Source organism: Malus domestica, chromosome 02 (assembly GCF_042453785.1).
Source record: "Malus domestica chromosome 02, GDT2T_hap1".
NCBI lineage: Eukaryota > Viridiplantae > Streptophyta > Magnoliopsida > Rosales > Rosaceae > Malus > Malus domestica.
This window is the reverse complement of record NC_091662.1, coordinates 37,330,001-37,353,674: the sequence shown is the minus strand read 5'-3', so window position 1 is coordinate 37,353,674 and position 23,674 is coordinate 37,330,001. Positions and strand designations below refer to the sequence as shown.

Sequence of the window (23,674 nt, the reverse complement as noted above, 5' to 3'; positions counted from 1 at the left end):
ACTAGAGACACAGAAGGTTAAAGAGGACAACCCTATCAATTAGGGTAAGGTAATTCTTCACTTGCAAAGCCTATTTACATAATTTCATAGGCATATATGTATTATAAGGGAATAATAACAGCTTCTTGTTGCCTTGTACATAACTTTATTAGAAGGGAGATGTCCGCTGAGCTCTTGTTCTAATAATTTTCGCCTACCGCCGCCTACATCCCGCCTAATCCCCTGAGGATTGAGCATGTATCAGCAACAAGGGAACAAGGCATGACAACAACATTGAGACATATAGTACAAGTATGCGCGTGCGTATCATAAGCGAATGTACTACCAAAACTATGATAGAGCCACAAAGCAAATAAAATAAAGAGAGAAAAAAATTGAGCCACAAAGCAAAGTGGGTAGAGACCTTGAATGAGGAATACGACGAAATGCGGAACAAAATCCGAAGTTGACAAAAGCACCCATTTTTCCATGGGGTTAATTGGGCATTGTTGAGGTGTACACCTCCACCATTTATTCCCCCACTATTCGGTAGACGAGTTGTACCAGATCAAAGTTGTACCGAGAAAAATGGGGTCCCCTTCGAAAGTCCTAAAAAGCCACTTACTTGACTTCTCGTGCTTTCAAGAGAGAAAAAAAAGTTGTTTCATATGAAAATAAAGCAGTAGGTGTTTGGTAAATTTTTTTGTAAAAGTACTTTTGAAAAAAAAAAGTCAGTATTACAGTGTTTGGTAAAATTTTATGTAAAACATATGTGAAAAAAAAGCCGGTTTTTTAAAGCTGGGTTTTGCATCATCTTATTTTTTTACTTTTTTCATCCAAAACTGTGAAAAAAAACTGAAACCGATTGTTTTAACAAACACAAAAATAGCTCCCGACTTTTTTTTATACCAGCTTTTTTTTAGAATCCAGGCATTAGCCTTTGACTTCAGGGTCGGTGGCATCCCTTTTTCCTGTTTTCATTCTTCTCTTCTTCCCTATATCTTTATCCATGGTTTCTTTTGAACTTCATCTCAGCTCTCTGAGCTTTTGTCTCAGTTCATTCCTTCCTCTCCTTAATCCCCCAATCTTTTCCAACCCATAACCATGAATTAGATCTCGGAGTGTTGGACTCCATATTGACACAAGAAGACCCACACTCGTAGTCGTAGGCCACTGCCCATCCGGCTCGCCGGAAAAATTGGGCCGTGTGGAACTATTCACGTCAGAACAAGGGTGATTCTTGGTGTGGCTCTGGAGTTTGTGGTTCTTGGTGTATTGATTCTGCTAAACAATCTCATATCTATTTTCTCTTTAGTTTGGGGCGCAGAGAATGCGGCGCGGTGGACGCTGGTATTTGTTGCTTTAGTTTAAGGTTCATTTTGCGTTTGTCTTTTATTGTTGCCTACGGGCTTAAATTTGTTGGGCCTCTTTTTAAGTCCAGTCGTGGGCCGTACCGTGGAGGGTTGAGGCCTCAGCTTTGGTAAAGAATCCGAGTCCAACAATCCAAGTGAGTAATTGAAGACCAAGTCCAAATCCAAGGGCCATACGTAAAAGAGAAGAATCAGAATTCAGAAGATTGTGTGAACAAGGACACTTTGGTCAATTTCCATTTATCCATTCCTCCTCTACCTATTTTCCAGTTGCGTGCTCGAGACCGACTCCCTCTCTAACCCTATTTCTATACAACACAATTATATTATATAAACACATAATAGCATATAATTTACCCAATCTAACAACACCATGTTTGTTTTAGTTTAACTACCCTTTTTGCCTATTTGAACAGCCTCATTTAATCTTATATTTTTTTATAAGAATTAAATCGTGTGACAATTCATTCTTTTTTGTTTTATTATTTATTGTTTTGTTTTTTTTTATTTTATGTTATTTATTTTCATTAAAATATGTGTGGGTTTTTATTTTGTTTATTTTTTTTTTCAAAATTATAATGAAAGAAAGACGATTTAGATATTATGAAAAGCTTTACTTTTTGTATTTTTTTTTCTCCATGAGTATATATGGGATTAGGTAGCCCTTTAATTTAATTAATTGACTATTTAAACCTACACTCCAAAATAAAATTACAAAAAAGTATAAAGAAGGGTGCGGTGGTGCTAATATTTGAAAGCACAAAATGGAGGGATGAGAATGAAATATTGAAATCAAATTAAACCAAACCAAAATATGAACGATATAAAAAGCACAGCAGGCTCCAATCCACAATCCAACCCCATAAACGTCACGATGAAAGGTGGCGCTGCCACTGGCGGCAGTCCTAGTTTCAACAACAACAACATTACTACTACTAGTGACCAAACGACGACGTCTACGTCCTCCTGGGGCACGTGGGAGGAGCTCCTGCTAGCATGCGCCGTCAAGCGCTACGGCATCCACGACTGGGACACCGTCGCCATGGAACTCCAAGCCAAGACCTCTCTCCCTCCCCTCCTCACCACCGCCTCCAACTGCAAGCTCAAGTACCTCGACCTCCGCCGTCGTTTCCGCTCCCGCCACCAAAACGACGACGTCCCTCCAGACGCCGACGACAATCACCACGATCCTCATAACAATAATACTAACAATATTCCCTGGCTCGACGACCTCCGCAAACTCCGCGTCGCCCAGCTCCGTCAAGAGCTCCATCGCTACGACGTCTCTATCGTGTAATTCTTTTTATTTTTCATTTTTTTTATATTTAAATTTTACGTAAATTTTTAGATCTGAGTCGGAGCGACTTGTTTTGATTGAATTGGATTAATTTGGCAGGTCGTTGCAGTTGAAGGTGAAGAGGTTGGAGGAGGAGAGAGAAGAGAGCTTCAAAGACGACGACCCCAAACCAGATCTGGAGGACCAGCAGCAGCAGGACTCCAATCGACACAGATCAGAAAACGACAAAACAGTTCAAGGCGAACCGGACGGGTCGAAACCGGACCACGAGAACCAGTCGGTGAACGGCTCCAATTCGACCTGCTCCAAAAACCTGGACCACGACAACAAGTCCGGTCCAGAAGATCGCGCTCTCTCTGAACCGGGCCTGCTCCCAGCCGCTTCCGCTGAACCTTCCAAAAGGACGGGGAGTGGGCAGTCGGATTCGGACTCGGACAAAGGAAGCTCGGAAACGGTGGCAAAGAACCGGAAGGAACCGGGCCGGCAAGGGAAAGGTGGGGGCGATTCGGCGGATAAGATGAGGGAGAGCAGCGAGGCGCAGAGTTCGGTTAGCTTAACGAAAAAATGGAACGGCAAACGACGCCGTATAATGGAGGTCCCAGAGGAGCAGCAGCAGCACAATAACGGAGATGTATCGTTGGTGAAATCACAGCCGTTGGTTGAGGTGTTGCAGTTGATACGTGCGCAAGAGCATGGCTCGTTGTTCGAGCGACGGCTTCCGGCCCAGGTATTTTTTTTTCTTATTTCTTTATTTGTGTGTATTTACTTTTTACCGAGTTTTACCAATCCACCTAGGCTAGTAAATAATAAACTTAAATCGGAAGCACGTAGGATGAGTTTGAACGAGTCGGGTTAATGTGTCATGTAATTTCATAACGAAAAACGAAGAGGATTCCTTTCATTAAATTTATCTAATCATCTAATTCGGGTTCTCGAAATTTGATCAAATGGTTAAAATTAGTATAACTTTTAAAATAGTCTATATTTTTAACCGTTGGATCAAATTTCAAAAATCCGAATTTGTTGATTGGGTAGATTTTGTAGAAGGGATCCGCTAAGAATCCTTTTCCCGAAGAACACCATCTCTGCCAGATCTACCAAACATGCATGCACCAAAACGAAAGCAAGATAGTAGCCACAAAAAACAAAAAAAAACAAATTTGTTCTAATCAAAATCTAATTGAATTTTGTAATAAAATTTAGTGCGTATAATTTCGAGATAAAAAGGGTGTTATGGTTACTATGGGACAACAAGTGGTCATGATGTTTCAAAAAATTGGGGACCACTCCAACAAAAATGGTTTTTGTTGTTGGTTTGAGGGAAGTAGGTTGAAAAATACGCATGAGGCTGGAAATGGTTGCTGCTATGCTAGCCCTACGGCCAGGAGTCTAGGTTTTTGCAGCAAACTCTCTAAAATGCTATTGGCTACATGCATTTTTGTTAAGATATTTACACACTTACGCTCTATTATAAAAATCCTTGTCTAGAGCCGTCTAGGTTCCGTCTAGACGTTAGGCGGCTCGTCATTGTTCCGATTAATGTTTAGATGTTTGAAAATTAAGAAATGACATATAAAACTGCTGAGGCGCCCGCCTATGTACTTGCCTAACCCACCCAAATCCGTTTAGACACCTACCTAGGTTGCGACTCACTTAGACAGAAAATAGATAACTTTTATTTTTTATTTTTTATTTTTTAATAAATTGTAAAAAACTTGTTGTATACTTAAATGAACTCATATTATATCCTTGTTCCTCATGTTTCATTATGGTCAAATACTTCATAATACATATGTCATTCTATTTTGTAGTTTATAATAAAATTATATATATTTTAAATTTAAGCAGATACTTATTTACACGAAATATAACCTAGTATAAATATTTTAAGTCTAGGAGGTTAGGCCCCAGCCTATCGTCCGACTAGCGCCTAACGTCTTTAAGAACCTTACTTTTATGAATTAAAACCTAGTATAAATAATATTTTCATAAAATATTTAGATTTGAATTTATGCCCAACTCCCACATCCCGGGTAATATTATAATTTTCTAAAATTAAAAAAGCAATTATAAAAATGTGTTAGTTATGTCACATATGGTGTGTTGTTTGTATTTCCTAAACAATAATGCTAAGGTCATCTAAATAAAAAAAAGATTATACAACTAAAGCGAGTGAGAGAATAAATTGATTATTAACTTCTCTCACTTAAAAAATTCTAATCAAAAGCCGTTTGCACTTCAAATTGTATTTTCTTCAAAATTTAAATTAGAATATTTTTCAAATAGTAGAGAAACATTTAGTTGTACCACCGACGTAAATGTCTTTGGATTTTTTATTTTTTTTCTATAATACAAACAATGTTATTATTTTAATCACAATATTATTATTTTAATCTATTCTAAGAAGAGAGGTTTGAACCGAAAAAGGGACCCCAATTACTGTGGCAATTCTCTACTTTTGAGGGAGAGATTGGATCTCTCCCTTCAAAACCTGTGGATCAAGTGATTTAGATTCTTGAAATTTAATTCAACGGTTCTTGAAGTTCAGGTTTATTAAAGTTATAATAATTTTTTACCGTTCAATCAAATTTCAAAAATCAAGATCACTTGATCTGCGGGTTTTAAAGGAAGAAATTCGAAGATGATCTTTTTCTCTACTTTTGTTAATAGCGTAAGATGTGTAAGGGTAGGTCGTGGAGCATTGCGCTGAAAGTGTAAACTTATAAATAAAACGTGTCATACAAATGCGATGAATTTGCCCCCATCATGGACCCCATTAGGCATTAGGCATGGCTTGGCTACCGCCTCTTTTCATCACACATCATTTTTTTCCCTAAAATCTTTTGGGTTGATACTTTTTTTAAATATCCAGATTCTTTTGTTGCTATATGCCTTTTTTAAACACTCCTTTCTTTGGTTTTTAGCGAAAATATGGTTTACAAAAAAACAATAGAGAGAAGTGCCTTCAGTTATGTTGATTTAATTAAATTTTATTTATTTATTTTTTGCAATATGGGCCCATTTGGTGGATTGTGAGATTTTTTCTTTTGGGCCTGAGGTGGACTGTGACTAGTGGGGCCCTTATTTTTGTTGGTTGAGACGTGCGTGAACATTCAAAACACATTTTTATAATGGGCAAATCAAAGCCCACTTGTGATTTGAAATGGCAATTCTCAACTCTGGAAGTTATTAGTTACTAGTTTTCACACCAGGATACTCGCCGGATCCTGGGATACTCCAATTACATCCGTTTATTGTATATCGTACAGTAAAAAATTATTGTAAATTATTTTATTTAAAATTGAATATAAACAGTACCTGATAAAAACTGGCCGCACGATGTATGATGAACGGATGTGATTGGAGGATCCTTGGGATCCTCAGAAAGAGGATCCAGCGAGGATCCTCTCTCGTTTTCACACACACTAAAATGGACATATAAAATACAGTCACTGATGAGTGATGACTAATAAACTTTTGGGGTGCGGATGAAAATTTTAAACCGAACGGAAGCATATGAATGTATGATGCTGTGTGATCATTGTGCAGGAAAGCGATAAGTACAAGAGCATTGTCCAGCAGCATGTAGACCTGGAAACTATACAAACAAAGCTCCGCAAGGACGCCTACTCATCCTGCTCTCTCTCCTTCTACCGAGACCTGCTCCTCCTCTTCAACAATGCCGTCGTCTTCTTCCCCAAATCCTCCCTCGAGTCAAGGACTGCTCACCAACTCCGCCGCCTCGTCTTAAATGAAATGAAGAAGAAGAATCTCATCACACGGCCCAACCACGACCCTTCATCTGAGCAATCAGACTCGGTAGTTCCTGCACCCGCCACAAGTCAGCAACCCAAACGCCCTGAGCAGCTTGAAGGATCAGATTCCTTGCTTGCCAAGCAAAAGTCTACTGCACCCATCATTGTCTGCCGCAAAAGGAGCTCCATTTCGTCAAAACCTTCCGCGGCTGCTTCTAGCTTTGGTCAGACTCTCAAAGGAGATGAGAAGAAGAAAGCAGCAGCTTTTGATCTTAAACCGTCCATTAATGCCACCAAGGCCTCTTCTGATGATCATGCAGCAGCTGAAAAGCGTGGCAGTTCAGTACTAGTAAAGAGTGCTGCTGCTGCTGCTAAAGCCAAAGACAACCCCGTGATCACTGGAACCAGAAGCTCGAGAAGGACGAGTATGAGTACTGCTCATCACGAGAATAATAATGGCAGTGCTTCCAAGAAGAAACAAAGTGCGAGCCTGGCAAGTTTGAAAGCCGAAACTCCCAAACAGGATAAGAAGGGGAAAACGGAGGCAGCAGGGTCGGACAAAAAGCGTAGTGCAGCAGCTGATTTCTTGAAGAGAATAAAGCGCAATTCACCTGCGGACACACTGAAGAGTGGTGGCACTGGCACCGGCACTAGTTCTAGATCAGGTGGAGAGCAAAAGAGGAGGGGAAGTGGTGGTAAGGTTGACAAAGTTAAAGAAAGGGTGTTAAGGCAAAGTGGCGATAAGAAGAAACAAGCCAAGGAAGAAAGCAGCAGTCCATCCAAGCGAAGTGTAGGAAGGCCGCCCAAGAAGGCTGCTGCTGAGGCTGCAATTGTAGCAGCTTCACCAAAGCGGCCACGGGAGAGTGGAGGACAGCAAGAGGTTTCTAAGCGGCCTAAAAAACGGTCTAGAAGGTAAATTAATCGTCTAGCTTTATGCATGGCCATGGACATGAAGAAGGTATAACTTTATTTATGTATTCTAGTGAGGGATAGGGGAAAGTAGAAAGTAGCATTAGGCAGATAGTACTCCCTGATCACTAATCCCTAGGGTTTTTGTTTTGGTCGATATATTTCAAGTGTATGCTTGAACGATTTATGGTTTTTGTGGTACAATCGCTGTTTTGTGTCAAAATATCCATTACAAGCGTATGTAATATAATGTACAAAAGTACTTGTGTAGAATTAACCCCAGAAATAATCGTGTACGGTGTCAAATTAGAAAGACTCTGTTCTTGATCAGTGATAGTTTTCTTGTTTCTGTTAAGCTCCTTTCCTTTGTCGTAACCCCTGCTTCCGTTAGAGAATTTAAAACTTTGCTGATGACATCTCTCTCACAAGTAGGAACGAAATTACCGGAAAGAAAAATAATGGCCACTCATGAAGTGATTGAAGTTTGTGATTTATTCTGCTATTTGTATCCTTTTCTCTCCCTTTGAGAGCGGAGGATGACTAAATGAGGGATGCTCATAGAACTGAACTGTGAAAATGAATCGAAACAGATTTCTGTTGTCTTTATGTTCCCTTACCCATGTCCTGTTATCATCCAAGTCAAAAATTCGGGCAAACAAAATCGTAGAAATGGGCGAGGAACACAGGTTGCTTCCATGATTTGTTTGCGACATCCTCGTCAATGGTTTACAGCACTGCCAGTGCACTACTCGCAAGTTGAATTGGTCCACGGTGTTTCCCCTCCCCTCTCACCGAACTCAGGTCTTTCTCAAACACCTGCACTTGGAGTCCTCGGCGTTTTGCTGCCAATGCCGAAACTAGCCCCCAGCGCCCCTGCGGCGATCAGAATTTTAAGCATCCTTTTGCCACCCTTCCCTTCTTCTGAAGTTTGATCTAACCTACTAGTTTTACATCTTATAAAACCAAGAATTTGATGACATGAATTAAGATACAGAGAAGATACCGCCATTGTTGACCAAAAACAAAAATACAAGTTTGATCATAAAAGACTGTCAATTACCATGAACGGATTCAGATAGAAGGAAAACCATTTTATGTTTTCTAAAGACAAGTTGTTCCTTAAAATAGCTTAAGGTGCACATGCATCGTACTTTGCTTAGTGCATCTCCATCCGTTTTTAGGAGGACAAGTCAAGGTCAAGGACAAGGACAAGGAAATAATAATTGTCTTTGGGCAAGTCCAATTGTTGGGGAAGAGGGACGCCAAGGGCTAAGGCAATTACTTTCACATGTATATTTTTTATTTTTTTTCTTTATGTTTTCTTGGGAGGTAGCAAATAAATATCGGACATTGTAGTAAAACTAAATAGTAAATACTGAGTTGTGGTGTGAAGAATGAAGAATATGTTGGGTATTTACTGTTTATTTATTTATTTTTGAGAATTTTAACTTTAAAATAATCCTACCTGTTGATTTTTAAAATTATTATCGTTGGATGGCCCAAATCTAACTCCATGGAAGCTGCAGAAAAAGTTGCATTTTTTTAGGGAGTTTTAACAAAACACTCTTAGTACTATTCATTTTTAATGAAAAACCACATTTATATCTTTCTCTGGTACTATTCACTATACCTTTAAAAAAACTTTTCATTAAAACAGAAATTTTTTTTAACTTTTCGTTAGTTTTCGTTTTTTTTTTTACCGTTAAAAATCCAGTGGCCTAATTGAAACGACCGTTAGAAAGAGAGCATAGAATAAAGTGGCAGCTGCTTTGGACTATGCAATTGGATGGGCCACACAGTGGCAATTACTGTAACAATAGGGCTCAAGCCCAAGCAAAGGAAGCAAGCTCAGCTGAAAGGGCAACTCTTTTGGGTTGGAGGCAATTCAACCTAATTGCAAGGGCAAAAAAGGGACCGGCGAGATGCTCTTATGGGCCTATGGCTCACACCCTCTCCCAATTGTGACACGATCACTATATAAAAACGGAACTGGATTCCCTCCGGATCCAAGGGATCTGAGCACACCAATCATGCATTCGAGCTATTAAAATTTGATCAAACAGCTACGAACAGGAGGCCCCTCTGAATGTTATAATAATTGTAGCTGTTAAATCAAATTTCAATGGTCCGGACGCATTGATTAATGGGCTCAGATCTTTTTGGATCCGGAGGGGTTCCAGTTCCTACAAAAACGTTATGGAGAGAGGCTAAAAACGTCATGGAGCAAGCTGGATGTTGTTTATTTAACAAGAAAAACCTCCTCTTTAAATATGTAGGACATGATTTTTGTGGGTGTCGATTGTGATGTACACGTTTAAGGAGGTTGTATAAATTCTAAACTCGAATTTATGTTTTTATGTGAATATTACGAATAGTGATATGATAGCCTTGGACTTGCTTTTCACCGTCTCAATTGATGTTTATTTATAGAACCCACCGAAATCTTTTAGTGGTGGGAACAGGTTTAAATCGTCGCCCAAGTAGATCCAAAGAGGGTAGATGATATTTGAGCGCTTCGGCAAATGGCATAAGTTTGCTACTTATCCTGCACTTTGCATTCAGTTCTCTCCCCTTTGAGAAATAACCTGCACCAACAAGAGCAACATGAATGATATAAGTTTGCTATCTGTTTCCGCTTCCTCAAGTTTTGCAATAAATTAAATTTGTAGCATTTTCACACTGTCTCAGTGGAACTGTGGAAGGTCCTTAACTAAGGAGGTTATGATGTTGAGAAGCTATGGTGATACACACACACACACACATAAACATGCGCGCGCACATAAATTTTGAGATAGATTTCTACGTTTACCCATCCCCTGCTATCATCCAAGCCATAAACTTTGGCATAAAAAATTGAAGAAATGCACGAAATAGAGGAATTGCAGGGTGTGTTATCTGCCGAGTCAGTAGATGCTGCAACCACAAGAACAAAATGAAATCAGTTACATTTAAATTACTTTATATTTCATTAAATGAAAATTAGGAAAACCTTTCAGGAGGTTGAAGCAGGTAACTAGTTGGGGAAAACTTACAGCCACAGGACCGGTTCGAAACTTTATGTAAGGTTGGTAACTTTCAAGCATTCTTGATGCCATTCGGGAGGCTGCGTGCACTATGCCAACACGCCACATTCTTTTCTTTACATATCTGATCTTCACCATCGTCATCATGAACGCAAAACTTACAAGTGAGTTTTGAAGATCTTTCAATTTAGACAAAATTTTGTAAATTTGGAAGATTTCAACAATACTCAAGCCTAAAACTAGGAGTGAGATTGCTTTGCTAGAGACAGGGTTTTCCTACGGCTACGATTTACCTTCTTAGTGCCAAGACAATTTCATCCGACATTTGAAAATCTGACTCAGTTTTGGAAGCTTGATCAAGCTCATGTATAAGTTGGTAACAGTCCTGCACACAAAATCACCCGAGTAATGAGCCCGTGGGAGCTCAAAAAGATCTCAACTTGTTTCCATTTTTCTGACATGCAGCATGCTAAGGATTAAATTAATTTACATAAACAATAACGTACCTCAATTGCCATGCAACCCCCTTGACCTAGATTCGGCTGCATGGGATGAGCAGCATCACCCAGCAGAGTAACACGGCCGGTTCCCCAGGTGTAAATCATGTCTCTATCATAGATAGCTCGCCGTAAAATTGTGGACTCTGCTGTTTCCTGAATTATTGCAACCACTTCAGGACACCAATTACCAAATATCTCCAGGAGCATCTTCTTTCTACCTGCAGCATCTAAAGGCGTCATAATTTGATTGTAGGAGTAGTAATTTGAAATTTAATCATCAAATCAAAATTCAACGCATAATTTCGAGTCAGATACAGAGAAAAGTGGGAGAGATGAGTGTTCCTTGAGGAGGTTCATTGCTGATAGGCTGGTCTCTATGATTGGCAAACCATTGTACCTTCCCACCCCCAACATCTGTTGCAACAAAGCACTGGTTCAATCCGATGAAGATCCGGTACCTTCAAACCAACAAGGCCAAGACTGGTGAATTAAAACAAGCCAGCTACTTGCTCATTTGTGTGCATAAATTAGTTACCACTATTTTCCAGTCATATCTATTACTTACGCAACGCTATCAATATATGGTGGCACAAAGTTTGTCACTCCACTGTAGGATGCGTAACTCGAATATTTTGCTTCCTGTCTCCCAAACAATTTCGAACGGACCTGAGTGACAAAGAAACAACAGTTTAGGCAGCTGAGAAGTGGATAGAACAGATACACTGGAAATGGTTCAGAAAAGAGATGATTACTGTTGACCAAATTCCATCAGCTCCTACTAAAACATCACCATCAAATTGTTCCCCGCCTTCAAGGATAGCTGTAACCTATGTTATAATCAACAGAAACAAGGTGAGGGTTTCCGGCAATTTGTGCAGAAGTTGGAAGAAATAGAAACTGGATTAGTCACATAATTCAACCTTGCTTGGGTCTTGAATGAAGTCCACCACTTTGGATTTGTTTCTCACAATTTCAGTCCCAACTGCATTGACTAAGATATCTTGCAGCGCCATCCTGCATATTATGATAGTGAGGGGAAGGCCCTTACTCAAAGCTGAGGAGGAAAGATCAAACTTTGTAATCCTGAAGCAAAATTTAAAGATATGATATTTATGACCAGATATAACATAAGCATCTCTGAAGATGTGCAAGTGTAATTATCTCTAATCAACACGAAAAGATAGATATAACATATATAAGCATCTCAGAAGGTGTGTAAGTGCATAACATAAGCATCTCAGAAGATATAACATATATAAGGCAAGCTTACCATTCGCCTGAATGACCGTCGGCATAGCCAGTGGTCCTATTGCCAGTAACACAACCTGCACCCATGATTTGCTTTGCAACATTCTCATCAATGGCTTCCAGCACTGCCAAAGCACTACTTACAAGTTGAATTGGACCGCAGTGTTGTCCCTCCCCTCTCACTGCACTCAGATCCTTCTCGAACACCTGCACTTCAAACCCTCGGCGTTTTGCTGCCAACGCCAAAACTAACCCACCAATACCCCCACCAGCAATTAGAATTTTAAGCTTCCTTGTGGTACATTTCTCTTCATCTGAAGTTCGACGGCAACTACTTTTACATCTCGTTACTGAATAGCGTCTGGTCTTACTAGGATGTTTTTCTCTAAAAACAAGCACGTGATAAGTCTGAATGCAAGAGTTGAATAAGTACCTGCAAGAGGCCATTTTCTTGATACCACAAGTAGAAAGTTTATGAGAAATATGTACATTCGAATTTTAGTACGACGTGAACGATTCACAACTATTTCGTGACCAACTAATTTTGCTAATTTATGGGGTGCATAGAAATGTGGTTGCTCACAACTCACAGAAGTTTACGAGAAATGTAAAAACCGAAACGCATGAGGGGAGGAGGTGATTGCTCAACAGCAAAATAACAATCGAGTGACAAGCAAGCAACCAAGCTAAAGCGCTTTTATCAGAGGAAACGAAGACAAACTTTTGCTTTCAGAAAACATAGGATTAAGTTGGATAACCCAATTCCCCTTCACGGGCCCCTTTATCGGTGCAGAGGTAAATGCTCTTAACTACTTGAGCTACAAACTCCTAGCAGTTGCCTTTAAAGGGTGGGAAATTTTAATTTTGTATTGGCAAATTTGGATGGATCGCGAGTCTGCGACCACAATGATTCCTTTGTTTTTAGAACAACTTTTTGTGAACCCGCTTAAGTTCACGAATAGGCTATTGCAATCAATGAACCTCAACATGCTCACTTCAAGTAATGCACTTGTAGAATATGAGCATCATTTTATTCATGTGTTTGTTTACTAACAAGTAACAACCAAGGGAATGAAAAACGAGACAAAGTCTCATTGAGTTTGGGTAGGGCACATCGGAAAAATAAAGGTATGATCCAAAACCAAGGTGAGATTTTTCATAGCACATTCATTCCTTCTGATTTGTACCAAGTAAACATGCCCCAACTTTGCATCTGATGCACTTCTTACACGAGTTTAGAAACTTTTTATCTTACGAGGACAACATGAGAGATTTGAGAAACTTTCAAACCTCTTCCGATATCGAAAAGAGAAGCGGCACCAAGCCAAGAGATTTTTTTTTTTTTTTTAATTTTATTTGAAGCATAAATCAAAAATAGTATTTGCACTGTGTTTTCCCTTTTTGAAGTTAACAGGATCTCCGTATCTTCTCGAGTTATCAGTACAAACTGGGGAGGGACTCCTCGAGTTGAACCGGAACCGGAACCGGAACCGATAGAGAGTGAGAGAGTATATGATCTCACATGTATGCAATGGCAGTAAAAATAATTTACACAAGACAGCACACTAACACTAGAAACAATGTTACAAAAGGCATCAGCTCTTTCCTAGGTTAACAATGCCGGCCCACTATTTATAACGAATTATTGCCCGACTGCAGTAACTCTTAACACCTATCGTGGCAAGGCCCAAGCCCCAGAGTTTTAACATGTTGGGGTGTCGAGTTATATAATAAAAAGATATAACATTGTACAAAAAGGTGGCCTTCACTTCAAGCCATTTCTGTTTCACTTCCGCACCCTCATTTCCTTCTTATTGTTCCAGTCTTTCATGCGCTTTTGACTGCTGACTGCTTCAGATTTTAAAACCAGCCATCTATCCTTCTCAATTCCATTGGTTGCCCGTGCGAAAAGTGTGTTGGCTACCATCAGCTGTTTAAAGGCAAAGGTCCTACACGAGGCATCAAGTGAGGAAATAAAACTAAAATAAGTTCACATGTATACAGAAGACGCCTTCTGAAATAATTTATTAACTGAAAAATAATTGAGCTACAAACAGATGATACACACCCAAGTATTTGTTCCCATCCATGCATTTCAGATATGTATATTCTATTTCCAGAACATTATATATTAAGTGCCAGATTATTCATAAACAAACTCTTGAAGAAAAATGAAGTCCTCACTTCTGTGTTTGATGCAAATTTCTGTAAAATGAAGCGGAATTCATAGGGGGCTCATATGAAACTGCATAAGCAGACTTGGTGGACACTAATAAATTACAAGCTTATATGCAACAAGGTAAGCTATGAAAAACAAAACAAGATAAGCAATGATTTACCGCTTTCACCATCAGAAATATCAGCAAGCTTTGCAATTGCATCAATAAGTGCTTGTTCATGATCCTGCTCAAAGTCAGTAGACCAGTATTGGAAATAAGAACAAAAAACTTGTGATGAAACTTGAAAATGGAACAAAAGAAAAAAAAAAAATATTTCTTAGATTATCCTTCTTACTTTCAACACTTTCTTTGCTTTCTCAATTTCAACAGAGTCTGGACGGTTTTCACCAAAGACCCTTTCTACCTGTTCAAATTTAACAAAACTTTAGTATGCATCGGGCCAATAAAAATAAATATATTGACTACATATGGATTAACCAGCTTTTACTGACCTCCTTAATTAAAGTATCTGTGTGAAGTAACTGGATATTGTCTGGTGCCTTCTTTCCAATGCCATTTTGTGATGGCGGAAAATCTTTTCTTGTTTGACCCTTTGGGGTCCCTCTACCTCTTCCAGGAACTGGAACATTGTCACGGCCTACAGATCTATTCATCCCATGACCAGATCCACTATAACCCCCACGATGAGAGATTCCAGGATCTTCACCTACCCATTGAATATCCTCTGGAGATATCTGCACAAGGAATTAAGCCAAAATAAGAAAATATGTAAAACATCTGAAATTTATATATCATCATTGAGTGAGAAAAATCCACTCGGTCATCGTTCAGAAACAGGACATGAAAACCAAATGAATTTCTGTTTCCTTCATGTAACCCTGTTCATTCTCTCCCATTAAGTGTGAACCAAATATAGTGTTAATATTGTAACCCCAAAATATAGAGTTAGTATTCAGTCGATTAAGTTGTCAAGCTTTTTCTTTTTTTACTTTTTCATAGTTATTATGGGCGTTGAAATATTCTAAGCATACATGATAAGGATTTCAATGTGATAGCTAGAGTGAGATGGATATCCTATGAGCATTTTCATTGGTGCTTAGTTGCACCCGCTTCTAATTTCATAATTTCTTTTAATGTTGGGATGTTAATACTATGTGGTGCTTGTTTGGTTAAGTGATCATTTGGGACTGAATCTGGAAGGGCTAGAATGACTTCCGGGGAGAAGCACCTCCCTCCCAGAATCACTCCCAAATGGGCCCTAATTATGATTTCTTAACCATTAAGCTGTTCCTGTAATATTACAAGGCTTTACTTATTGAGTTTGGACTAACTATTATATATAGACCCTTGAAACCCATAGTTTGTCCTTTCTGTCTCTCCTATCAGTTCACATCAATGTCCCTTGTCAGATACCTTTTATACTTCACAGTTTGTACACCAAAAAATTAACAAACTTTTTGAATCAAGTAATGGTGGCAATGGAACGAACAGAAGCTACTTAGTAGGAGCAAAAGGTAAATACTACTGGGAGCATGTTGCATTAATTATGTAGCATAAATCAGCTAACAGCACCCAATTGGACAAATAGGACAATTCAGAAAACATTGGCTAACAAAGAGTAGAAAGCAAGAAGCAACAAAAATTCATTAAAGAAAATTTTTAGGAAGTCGTGTCAGAATGTTTGAAGTACATACACAGAGAACATTAAGCACTAAGTACAGTATTATAACATTATTATATTTTTTTTTTTTAAATTTCAAGAAAAAACAAACTTCAAGTGGTCACTTATATTCAAGAGTTGACAATTCAGCTTCCAACATAGCATCTTACCACTTAAATAAGCTTCTGGTATTTATAGCTTTACAATGCATAATTTGCAGAACACAACGTAATGAAAACGATATGTTAGCAATATAACTTCATTGCAAAGCATACCTCTGATAAATTAACCCACTCCCATGTTTCATTTGCCGAATTAATATCGTAGACTAGATGATGCCGTCCCTAAAATTCAGAAATGAACAAATGTCAGGTACATGACTTTACATTACTTCAAACTCCTTGAACACTTGTAAGAGCAAAAGATACCTCTGCTTGATTGTAGTCTTTTATAATGGCTTCATAAAAGGTGTTGTCGTCGGGCCACCTAGTCCTTACTTTCCTCCCTATCAAGGAATCATTTGTCTTTCCTTCAGCAGGTTCATTTACAACGTCACCAATTGAAACTCTATGCGAAACTTGACCCCTTCCTGTTGGACCTGAGGAAGGGTACTGCTTCATTGAAGAAGCACCGGGTAAAATTTGACCCTGTTAACAGAATGTGACCGAAGGAAAACAAATAAATAAGTGAATAAATAACCTGCATACTTGTTTTTTTGTTTTACTCCATATTCAACTCACAGGTTTATGTTTCTTGCCCTTAGCTCCTGAGGCTGGGGCTGGGACAGATCCTCGTTTTACAGTAGACGAAGATGGCTGGTGGGATGTGGTAACTGCCTGTGGATGAAATGGTGGTGTTGGCCCAGCAAAGGACTGCGTATGTACTGATTGGGTCATCTTCTGTTTCTTGCGTGATACAGAGACAGTAGGACTAGGTATTGGATCATGCACTGCTTGAACAGTACTCAACATGCCCGATTGAACCCCACCAGCCTGTCTCCAGTCCCTGTGGGCATTGCCCAATACAGTACCCATTAAAAGACAAGAAGAAAAAAAATCTAATGAATAGGTCCCATTTCTCAATTAAACGAAAAGCTTGTATCTTGATACTTCAATATATCAGACCTTATCCTCTCTATGACATCATCTGCTACATTAACCCGTCCTAGAAGTTCTTTGTGCTCCTCATTTGATAACCTCAACTCCTTTCTAAGGTTTGTTAACAGACCTTCCTTTTCCTGAGAAAATACATATATGTAGCATTCATTTAAACCTGATCAAACAAATTAAAATTAGATCCATGAAAAAATAGATCACAAAAGTACCCAAGTAATGGCATCAGCTTGAGCTTTAAAGGCTCTTAGAACTGAACTGTATGCTTCTCGTTCAAGCTGGTGAATTTGTGCTTCCATGTCAGTTTCACCATACATCCTAGGATATGGGACAGAACCCCCACCAGATCTTCCATTCCCTGTAACGCGACCCCCTCTGGGAACTCTATGTTGGCGTGATGGAGGAAAATCGTCATCAGTTCCTGCAATTGTTTTTTTGGGTTCAGAATGGATGCAACGAAAATCAATAATGAGAATGAAATGAGACACGCAGCATGGCCAGAATTCACAGAAATATGGAACACTAAATTAAAAAGAGAATATATTGCGGGTTGTCGATGCATTGTCTATGCTTGACAAGCAAGGAGGGATGCAATCATCTGATTTTAGATTCAGCGTATGGACACAGATCTACAAGCTTCTATTTGATATGTCTTTTGAGTGAAAATGTATAGAAAAAAGTTAAATTGCAATAAAATTTCTCAAATCTCTAACTTCTGGTATAGGTGCAAACCCAAGAACTAAATAAGTTGGCAATTTCAACCAAAAAAAAGCTGAAGTTGCCAACTTCACCAAAAAAAAGCTGAAGTTTACCACTAAACTGGAGGTTCCCTTCTACACATCAAGTTCAAACGGCTGATTAGCTGCACCAAGAGTTTTATTTGTAAAACGAAGAGCACGTTCAGAAAACTCATCTTTAGAGAACAACTTCCAGACTAATTAGATCCTTGAGATACATTAAACTACCTTTTGCATATCAAGTATAACTTAAATAAACAAGCATCCGGTCCCCAAGAAGATCATCTCCCCGGCTGTTACCGGATGGTCTATAGCTTCTAATTTTAATTCTGAGAAAGCTTGAAAGTTTCAGGTCTTCCTTGCTTGGGAGCCTCCTGCGACCTGTAAGTTTAAACATAATGTTGATGGTTCTCAGAGGACCATGTCTAGTCAGATTGGACCGGGAGGTGTCATAAGAGATTCTCATGGTGACTGGATGGGCGGGCTTGCTGTTAATTTGGGCAAGGGAGGAATTTTAGAAGTAGAGATTTGGGGATTATTGTTGGGACTCAAACTTGCTGTTGATAAAGGTATAAGCGATCTTATAGTTGAGATGGACTCCGCCATTGCTGTTCAGCTTATCCAGATGTATGAGCTTGCAAGTTTTCACCCTCTTTCTGCATTGGTTGCTAGCTGCTGTTCTTTAATGAGACATATCAATAATTGTGAAGTTCGCCATGTCTACCGGGAGAAAAACTGTGTGGCAAATTGTCTAGCTAATTGGAGTTTTAATTTGGGTTTAGGCGTTTTTTATTTTGATGATCCTCCTTCCTGGGTTGGATCTAGTTTAGTTGGTAATGTATTAGGGGTTTCCAGGACCCATTGATTTGTATGGATAACTTAGTGTAGTAGGTTTTGGAGTTCATTTCCCCCCAGTTTACCAAAAAAAATAAATAAACATCCAGAACCTCTCAAGTCATATTTATATTAAACCAGTTAAACTGCTAGTATATGTCATAATGTATTGTATGGTACAGGAAGCATGTTGTCAGATAAATACATCCCAAATGCAATGGTGAGATATGAAGGAGATGGGAAAAGAAATGTGTGAAAAGAGATACTAATGAAAAGAAAGTGTAATACATCATAACATAGGTTTTTATTTCACAAGATATTGTAACTCAGGTATGGCATGGAATATGCTTAACCATAGTAGACTTTGTTTAATAACTGAAACTAAATATAAACCGGACTTCAAATACATAAACTAGTGCCTACCAACACTGGAAAGAAGTTCAAATGGTGCACGGAGTAATAACCCACATACACAGTGTAGGTGCTCTCCTTGAAGATTCAAGGGCTCTTTTCTGTCAGCATATACTTTTGGTGATCCTATGCCATAACATGCATATTTGCTTTGGGTGATATTACTCCAATATAAATAAATACATAATCATGCTTAAAAAGATGATTTCTTTTTCTTATTAAATAATTTCTTGTGCATTGAAAAGAACTTGGAAAAACCAATGTCTCAAAATCCAATAAGATTCCTTCTTTTTTCCCTCAAACTCTGGAATATGGTCTGCAGCGGTATTTGCAAAGGAACAACAGACAGTCTAGAGCTTTACCGATGTTAATTCTCAAGTATATGTTCAATTATTTGTATTTAATTACCACTTCTTCTTTCTTTCACGTTCTCTTATCTAAGTATGAAGTTGTCTGAAACAATCAAAACCTCACTCTGTGTCAACTAATGAATGGTCTGAATTGTGAACAAATCGATTTCAAATTCTCCTTCAGCAACCTAATAACGCATAAATCATCGATCCCAAAATAACCCAAGTTCCAAAAACCAAGAAGAGCTCATTAATGTATATGACTGTATATAGCAATGAAGTAAATTACTTCGATGTGAAAGTATCTACAATCGCTGACACTAAAGCTCCAAATTCAAATGGTCAAGCTGTGTCAGAAAAACACATCTAAAGTAGCCAAGAAAGTGAATTTAAGTTGCTAAACACCATCATTACATTGGGGAAAACCCTAATTCCTTCACGGCAACAAACCCCAAAACCCCCAATTACTGTTCCGAGTGGCATACACAGATTTTTTTATGAGAATTATGAGAAAAAAGTAACCCAAAACCCAAAAGTAAGCAGAGAAATCACTTCAAAAACCCTAATTACTGGAAAAAGGAATCTTTGAAAGGGAAGCTCACCGCTGCTATCGTAGGGCTCGTAGTCCATGAGCAGTTGATACAGCCTCAATCAAACCCAAATCCAAAAACCAACAATTTCTAGCGCTGAACTTGGCAGCGATTCCAAAATACTCCCAGAGACTTTGAGGTCCGAACAACACCAAACGACGCCGCAAGATACCGGCAGCTAAACGTCGTCGTTGTGGAAGATTCAAGAGTGTACCTTGTATGTTCTGCAGGGAACAGAATTGGAGGAAGAGAAGTGGGGTTTTGAAGAGTAGAGAGAGTGAAATTAGCGGCGGTCGGACTCGGAGGAGAAATCACTGCCACTGGAGAAGAATACCCACACACCCTCTTCACAGTATTGTAAATTGTAATAGGCAGCGAGTTTTTTTATTTTTTTTAATTTTTGGCCTTTTTGGAAAGGAAGTTTGGGGGGGGGGGGGGGAATTTTGGGCTTAAGCTAAATTTATTTTAACAAAAAATTATGTTATAATTTTATTTTTAAATTTTAATAAAAAATGACAAAATAACTTAAATTTTAATGAAAAAGATATAATTTTAATATTAAAAAAAATTTGAACTTGCACGTCCTCAAATATACTATTTATGAAACTTATTTATGAAACTTAACGGTACTGTACTGTTTATGAAATTTATTATACTCCTTATGAAACTTAACGGTACTACACTGTTTATGAAACTTAACAGTACTACACTATTTATGAAATTTATGACAACTTAACCGTACTACATTATTTATAAAACTTAACGGTACTACACTGTGTGTATGTATATTATTTCTTTTGCCTTAAGTAGGTAAGAGTGAAATCTACATATATTAGTTTTATATATTATTTATTATATACATGAAAATACACCTTACGAGATTATAGTATCTTCCCTCACTTTTTTTTTTTACATACCTACGATAATAAATGTAGCTCTCTATCCAATTTCTTGATCTTAAGTGTCATCTTGAAGAAAATTTTCCTTGTGCCCGTAACACAAGTGGTACACCATGTGTTATTATGTAAGTGGTGGAAAATTTTACTTTTTATGTTATTAATTTTTTAACACAAGAATCTCACAACTTGTATAGAGACACGTGGTATAGCATCCCGTGTCCAAACACATTAAAAAATCTCTCGTCATCTTAACTACTACTAGGAAAGAACACCACAAAAATAAAAATGGAAAATGGAATTTAATTTGAAGTTTTTTTCCTATTCTAAGCAATAAAATAAAATAAAATCTCTTAATGCAGTTGACAATGGGAGAAAAGAGAGGAGTGTGGAAAGGGGGAGTGGAGGTGGGGGGACGCACCCAGCACGAGTTGGGTTTTTTGTGTTTTTTTATTCTTTTGTCGTTATTATTAAATAAAGTTAGTAAATGGTTATTTTATTAAAATGCAAAGATTTAAAACTTTTTTCATTAGTTTTTTTTTTATCAAATTAGAAAGGAGGTTTGAGTATATACAAAATATATTAAATTTAATAGAACTCCATTAATTTTGAATTATTATTTTAGTCTACCAATTTTAACTAATTCGATTTTTTTTTTTCTATTTTCAGCATCTCTATTTTAGTGTTATAAAACGTTTTTACTTATCAATAATATTCTATAATGTTTAAACTTTGGGATAAATTCTCTCATTCTTCACTAAAATTATCTAGCCACTCTATCCACAATATTAATATAACTATTGTTTGTACTATACTTTACCAATCCCGAATTACCAAGTACCAGTCAACTTCTACCTTTAGGCCCATTGAAGGGTTCATGATAAGGCACTTTTACCGAAGCACATGAGTTCCTCTCTAATCAAAAGACCAATCACAACTTAACACGTGTCAACATCAGAATAAAGCCTTAGAGTCCCACATCAATCGCGAAGGGAAGCGAGTGACTCTTTTTAACTATAAAAGAAGATCATTCTCCTACAATTAGAGGTTAATGTCATTATTGTACTTAAACTTGTCATTAGAACCCATTAATGATGATTATGCTTAAACCTATGTATTATGTAAACTTTTCACTATTAATGAGAACTCCTATACCCATAGACGTAGCCAAACTCAGGATAAACTAGGTACACTTTGTGTTTGTTTCCCTATCCCTATCTCTTTACATATTATCCATACTAGGTGACTGGAGTAACCGTGTGAATGTTACAAACTTGACATTTTACGTTGTTCCAAAGTCTCACTGATTTTGTGCATCAACAATTATAATTTTTGGCATCGAGTTTAGGGGTTATTTCTGTATTGTTGTGTTTAAAAAAAAATATTCATGTTATATTGTGAAAATGATAATGTTAGAGAGATCAAATTTTGTAAATCACATTATGTTGTTGATGATTGGATTGTTACTTAAATGTTGATGAACATTCTTATTTTTTATTGGTGACACTTCATTTAATTTGCAAGTTTGATATAAAAATTTGATCTCTCTAACATTATCTTTGTGAAAATAATCAATTATACAAAAGCAGTTATTTGTTTGGTAAAATGTGTAAAGGTGCGACCATAAAAAAACAAATGTTTTTTGGTTGAAACTGTACGGCTTTTTCGTTTAAAAATGATCGTAATTCAATAAGTAAGACATCACAAATTAAGTCCGGTTGATCATCAAACCAACAAGAATCCAGATTGAAAAACAAAACCATACCAGCTGGTTTATGTGCTACTAAATTAGCAGACTAAACTGAATTAGCAAGTCAAAGACCTTTCCTAACTGGAGAAACTCTGCGGACAAAACCCCCCACAAATTCACATTGTTGTCACGAAAACCCACCCCAAATACCCCCCGCCCTGTTTTGTTTGAGCCATGGACAGCCCCATCAACGTTAACTTTCAGCCATGACGGAGGGGGAGGGGACCATGAAGACGGGGACAACAACGGTAGAGATGTAGGGACTGGTTGAACCACCAAAAAATCCTGGAACCATAAAAAACAATGTTATGTACAACTTTTGTGGTTGTGTATGATGACCGAAATTGACACAATCATGTTTTTATGATTGTTTTATTAACGGTCGACATATTGTTGAAAACACTTCATGTTAGAATTAAATACTAAATATGTTTTTTGTACTAATATGAATGAGTATTTAGGTCCCGTAAATGCTACTAACTAGACATTGCCAGGAAAATTTCTCAGTGCAACTTGCTTCCCTGTATCCAGAATACGCAAATCACGAACACACACGATCCTGCTACAAATAGGAACCAAATATAAGTGATTGCGATTTTGACAACAACTTATAGGCCCAGTGGTGTTCTACTAACAAATAAAAGGAATCTATTACACTTAATCATGCTTGGGCTTCTATTTTTGTTAGAAAGAGATTGGTTATACTTGAAGGTGGCTGCTGACTTTGTTCTACTTTAATAGCAAGACCTCCCAGAAGGAAATGTTCATGTATGTATGAATAAAAAAAAAGGATATGGAAGGAAATGTTCGTGTTCTCTTCAATTTTTCTCTGTAGGTTTATCAGTACACTGGTATAGCACAACATTGAATAGAAAATGGGTTTGTACATGAATATTCTTCTCCAGTGATGTTCGTACACAAGAATTCTGTCTGCTGTGGTCGTGGTGAAGACGAAGACTTGAGATTGATTTTGGCATGTGATGTGCGGAGTGTGTGGGTGTGTGAGGGGTAGTTTAGGTAACTAAATGAGATGTATTAAGATAATTTTTAGTGATAGCGAGCTGTTGTCTTGT

The 23,674-nt window shown here is 37.9% G+C and overlaps 3 protein-coding genes across 3 annotated transcripts; 1 reads left to right on the top strand and 2 right to left on the bottom strand.

Annotated features, from left to right (window-relative positions):
- Nucleotides 1-1,007: 1,007 nt before the first annotated feature.
- On the top strand, nucleotides 1,008-7,665 carry LOC103413485 (uncharacterized). Its single transcript, XM_008351947.4, has 3 exons — nucleotides 1,008-2,642; nucleotides 2,746-3,373; nucleotides 6,196-7,665. The coding sequence occupies exons 1-3, from the start codon at nucleotides 2,164-2,166 to the stop codon at nucleotides 7,315-7,317; spliced, it is 2,229 nt and encodes a 742-aa protein (XP_008350169.3). The 5' UTR covers nucleotides 1,008-2,163; the 3' UTR covers nucleotides 7,318-7,665.
- A 1,864-nt stretch (nucleotides 7,666-9,529) lies between these two features.
- On the bottom strand, nucleotides 9,530-12,528 carry LOC103414285 (zeaxanthin epoxidase, chloroplastic-like). The gene is made up of 10 exons (XM_070813492.1): nucleotides 12,104-12,528; nucleotides 11,754-11,916; nucleotides 11,586-11,660; nucleotides 11,399-11,499; nucleotides 11,149-11,291; nucleotides 10,840-11,051; nucleotides 10,627-10,718; nucleotides 10,343-10,457; nucleotides 10,120-10,223; nucleotides 9,530-9,895 (listed from the first exon to the last, which is right to left on the bottom strand). The coding sequence occupies exons 1-10, from the start codon at nucleotides 12,526-12,528 to the stop codon at nucleotides 9,847-9,849; spliced, it is 1,479 nt and encodes a 492-aa protein (XP_070669593.1). The 3' UTR covers nucleotides 9,530-9,846.
- Nucleotides 12,529-13,582: 1,054 nt separating this feature from the next.
- LOC103413476 (protein EMSY-LIKE 3-like) lies at nucleotides 13,583-20,384 on the bottom strand. Its single transcript, XM_008351940.4, has 10 exons — nucleotides 19,968-20,384; nucleotides 17,246-17,454; nucleotides 17,046-17,158; nucleotides 16,662-16,926; nucleotides 16,350-16,568; nucleotides 16,197-16,265; nucleotides 14,753-14,995; nucleotides 14,596-14,664; nucleotides 14,421-14,484; nucleotides 13,583-14,030 (listed from the first exon to the last, which is right to left on the bottom strand). Exons 1-10 carry the CDS (start codon nucleotides 19,993-19,995, stop codon nucleotides 14,008-14,010), a joined length of 1,302 nt encoding a protein of 433 aa, XP_008350162.3. The 5' UTR covers nucleotides 19,996-20,384; the 3' UTR covers nucleotides 13,583-14,007.
- Nucleotides 20,385-23,674: the final 3,290 nt, after the last annotated feature.

Excerpts from the sequence above, each read along its gene's own strand:
- LOC103414285 (XM_070813492.1), bottom strand. The coding sequence starts at position 12,528 with ATGGCCTCTTGCAGGTACTTATTCAACTCTTGCATTCAGACTTATCAC. Across the intron at positions 11,052-11,148 it reads CATCTCTCCCACTTTTCTCT|GTAGAAAGAAGATGCTCCTG; the intron begins GTATCTGACTCG and ends TAGATGCTGCAG. Across the intron at positions 10,224-10,342 it reads TTCGAACCGGTCCTGTGGCT|CATCTACTGACTCGGCAGAT; the intron begins GTAAGTTTTCCC and ends TTGTGGTTGCAG.
- LOC103413485 (XM_008351947.4), top strand. The coding sequence starts at position 2,164 with ATGAACGATATAAAAAGCACAGCAGGCTCCAATCCACAATCCAACCCC. Across the intron at positions 2,643-2,745 it reads CGCTACGACGTCTCTATCGT|GTCGTTGCAGTTGAAGGTGA; the intron begins GTAATTCTTTTT and ends TTAATTTGGCAG. Across the intron at positions 3,374-6,195 it reads AGCGACGGCTTCCGGCCCAG|GAAAGCGATAAGTACAAGAG; the intron begins GTATTTTTTTTT and ends ATCATTGTGCAG.
- LOC103413476 (XM_008351940.4), bottom strand. The coding sequence starts at position 19,995 with ATGGACTACGAGCCCTACGATAGCAGCG. Across the intron at positions 16,266-16,349 it reads AAGACTACAATCAAGCAGAG|GGACGGCATCATCTAGTCTA; the intron begins GTATCTTTTGCT and ends TCTGAATTTTAG. Across the intron at positions 14,996-16,196 it reads AGTGGGTTAATTTATCAGAG|ATATCTCCAGAGGATATTCA; the intron begins GTATGCTTTGCA and ends TTCCTTGTGCAG.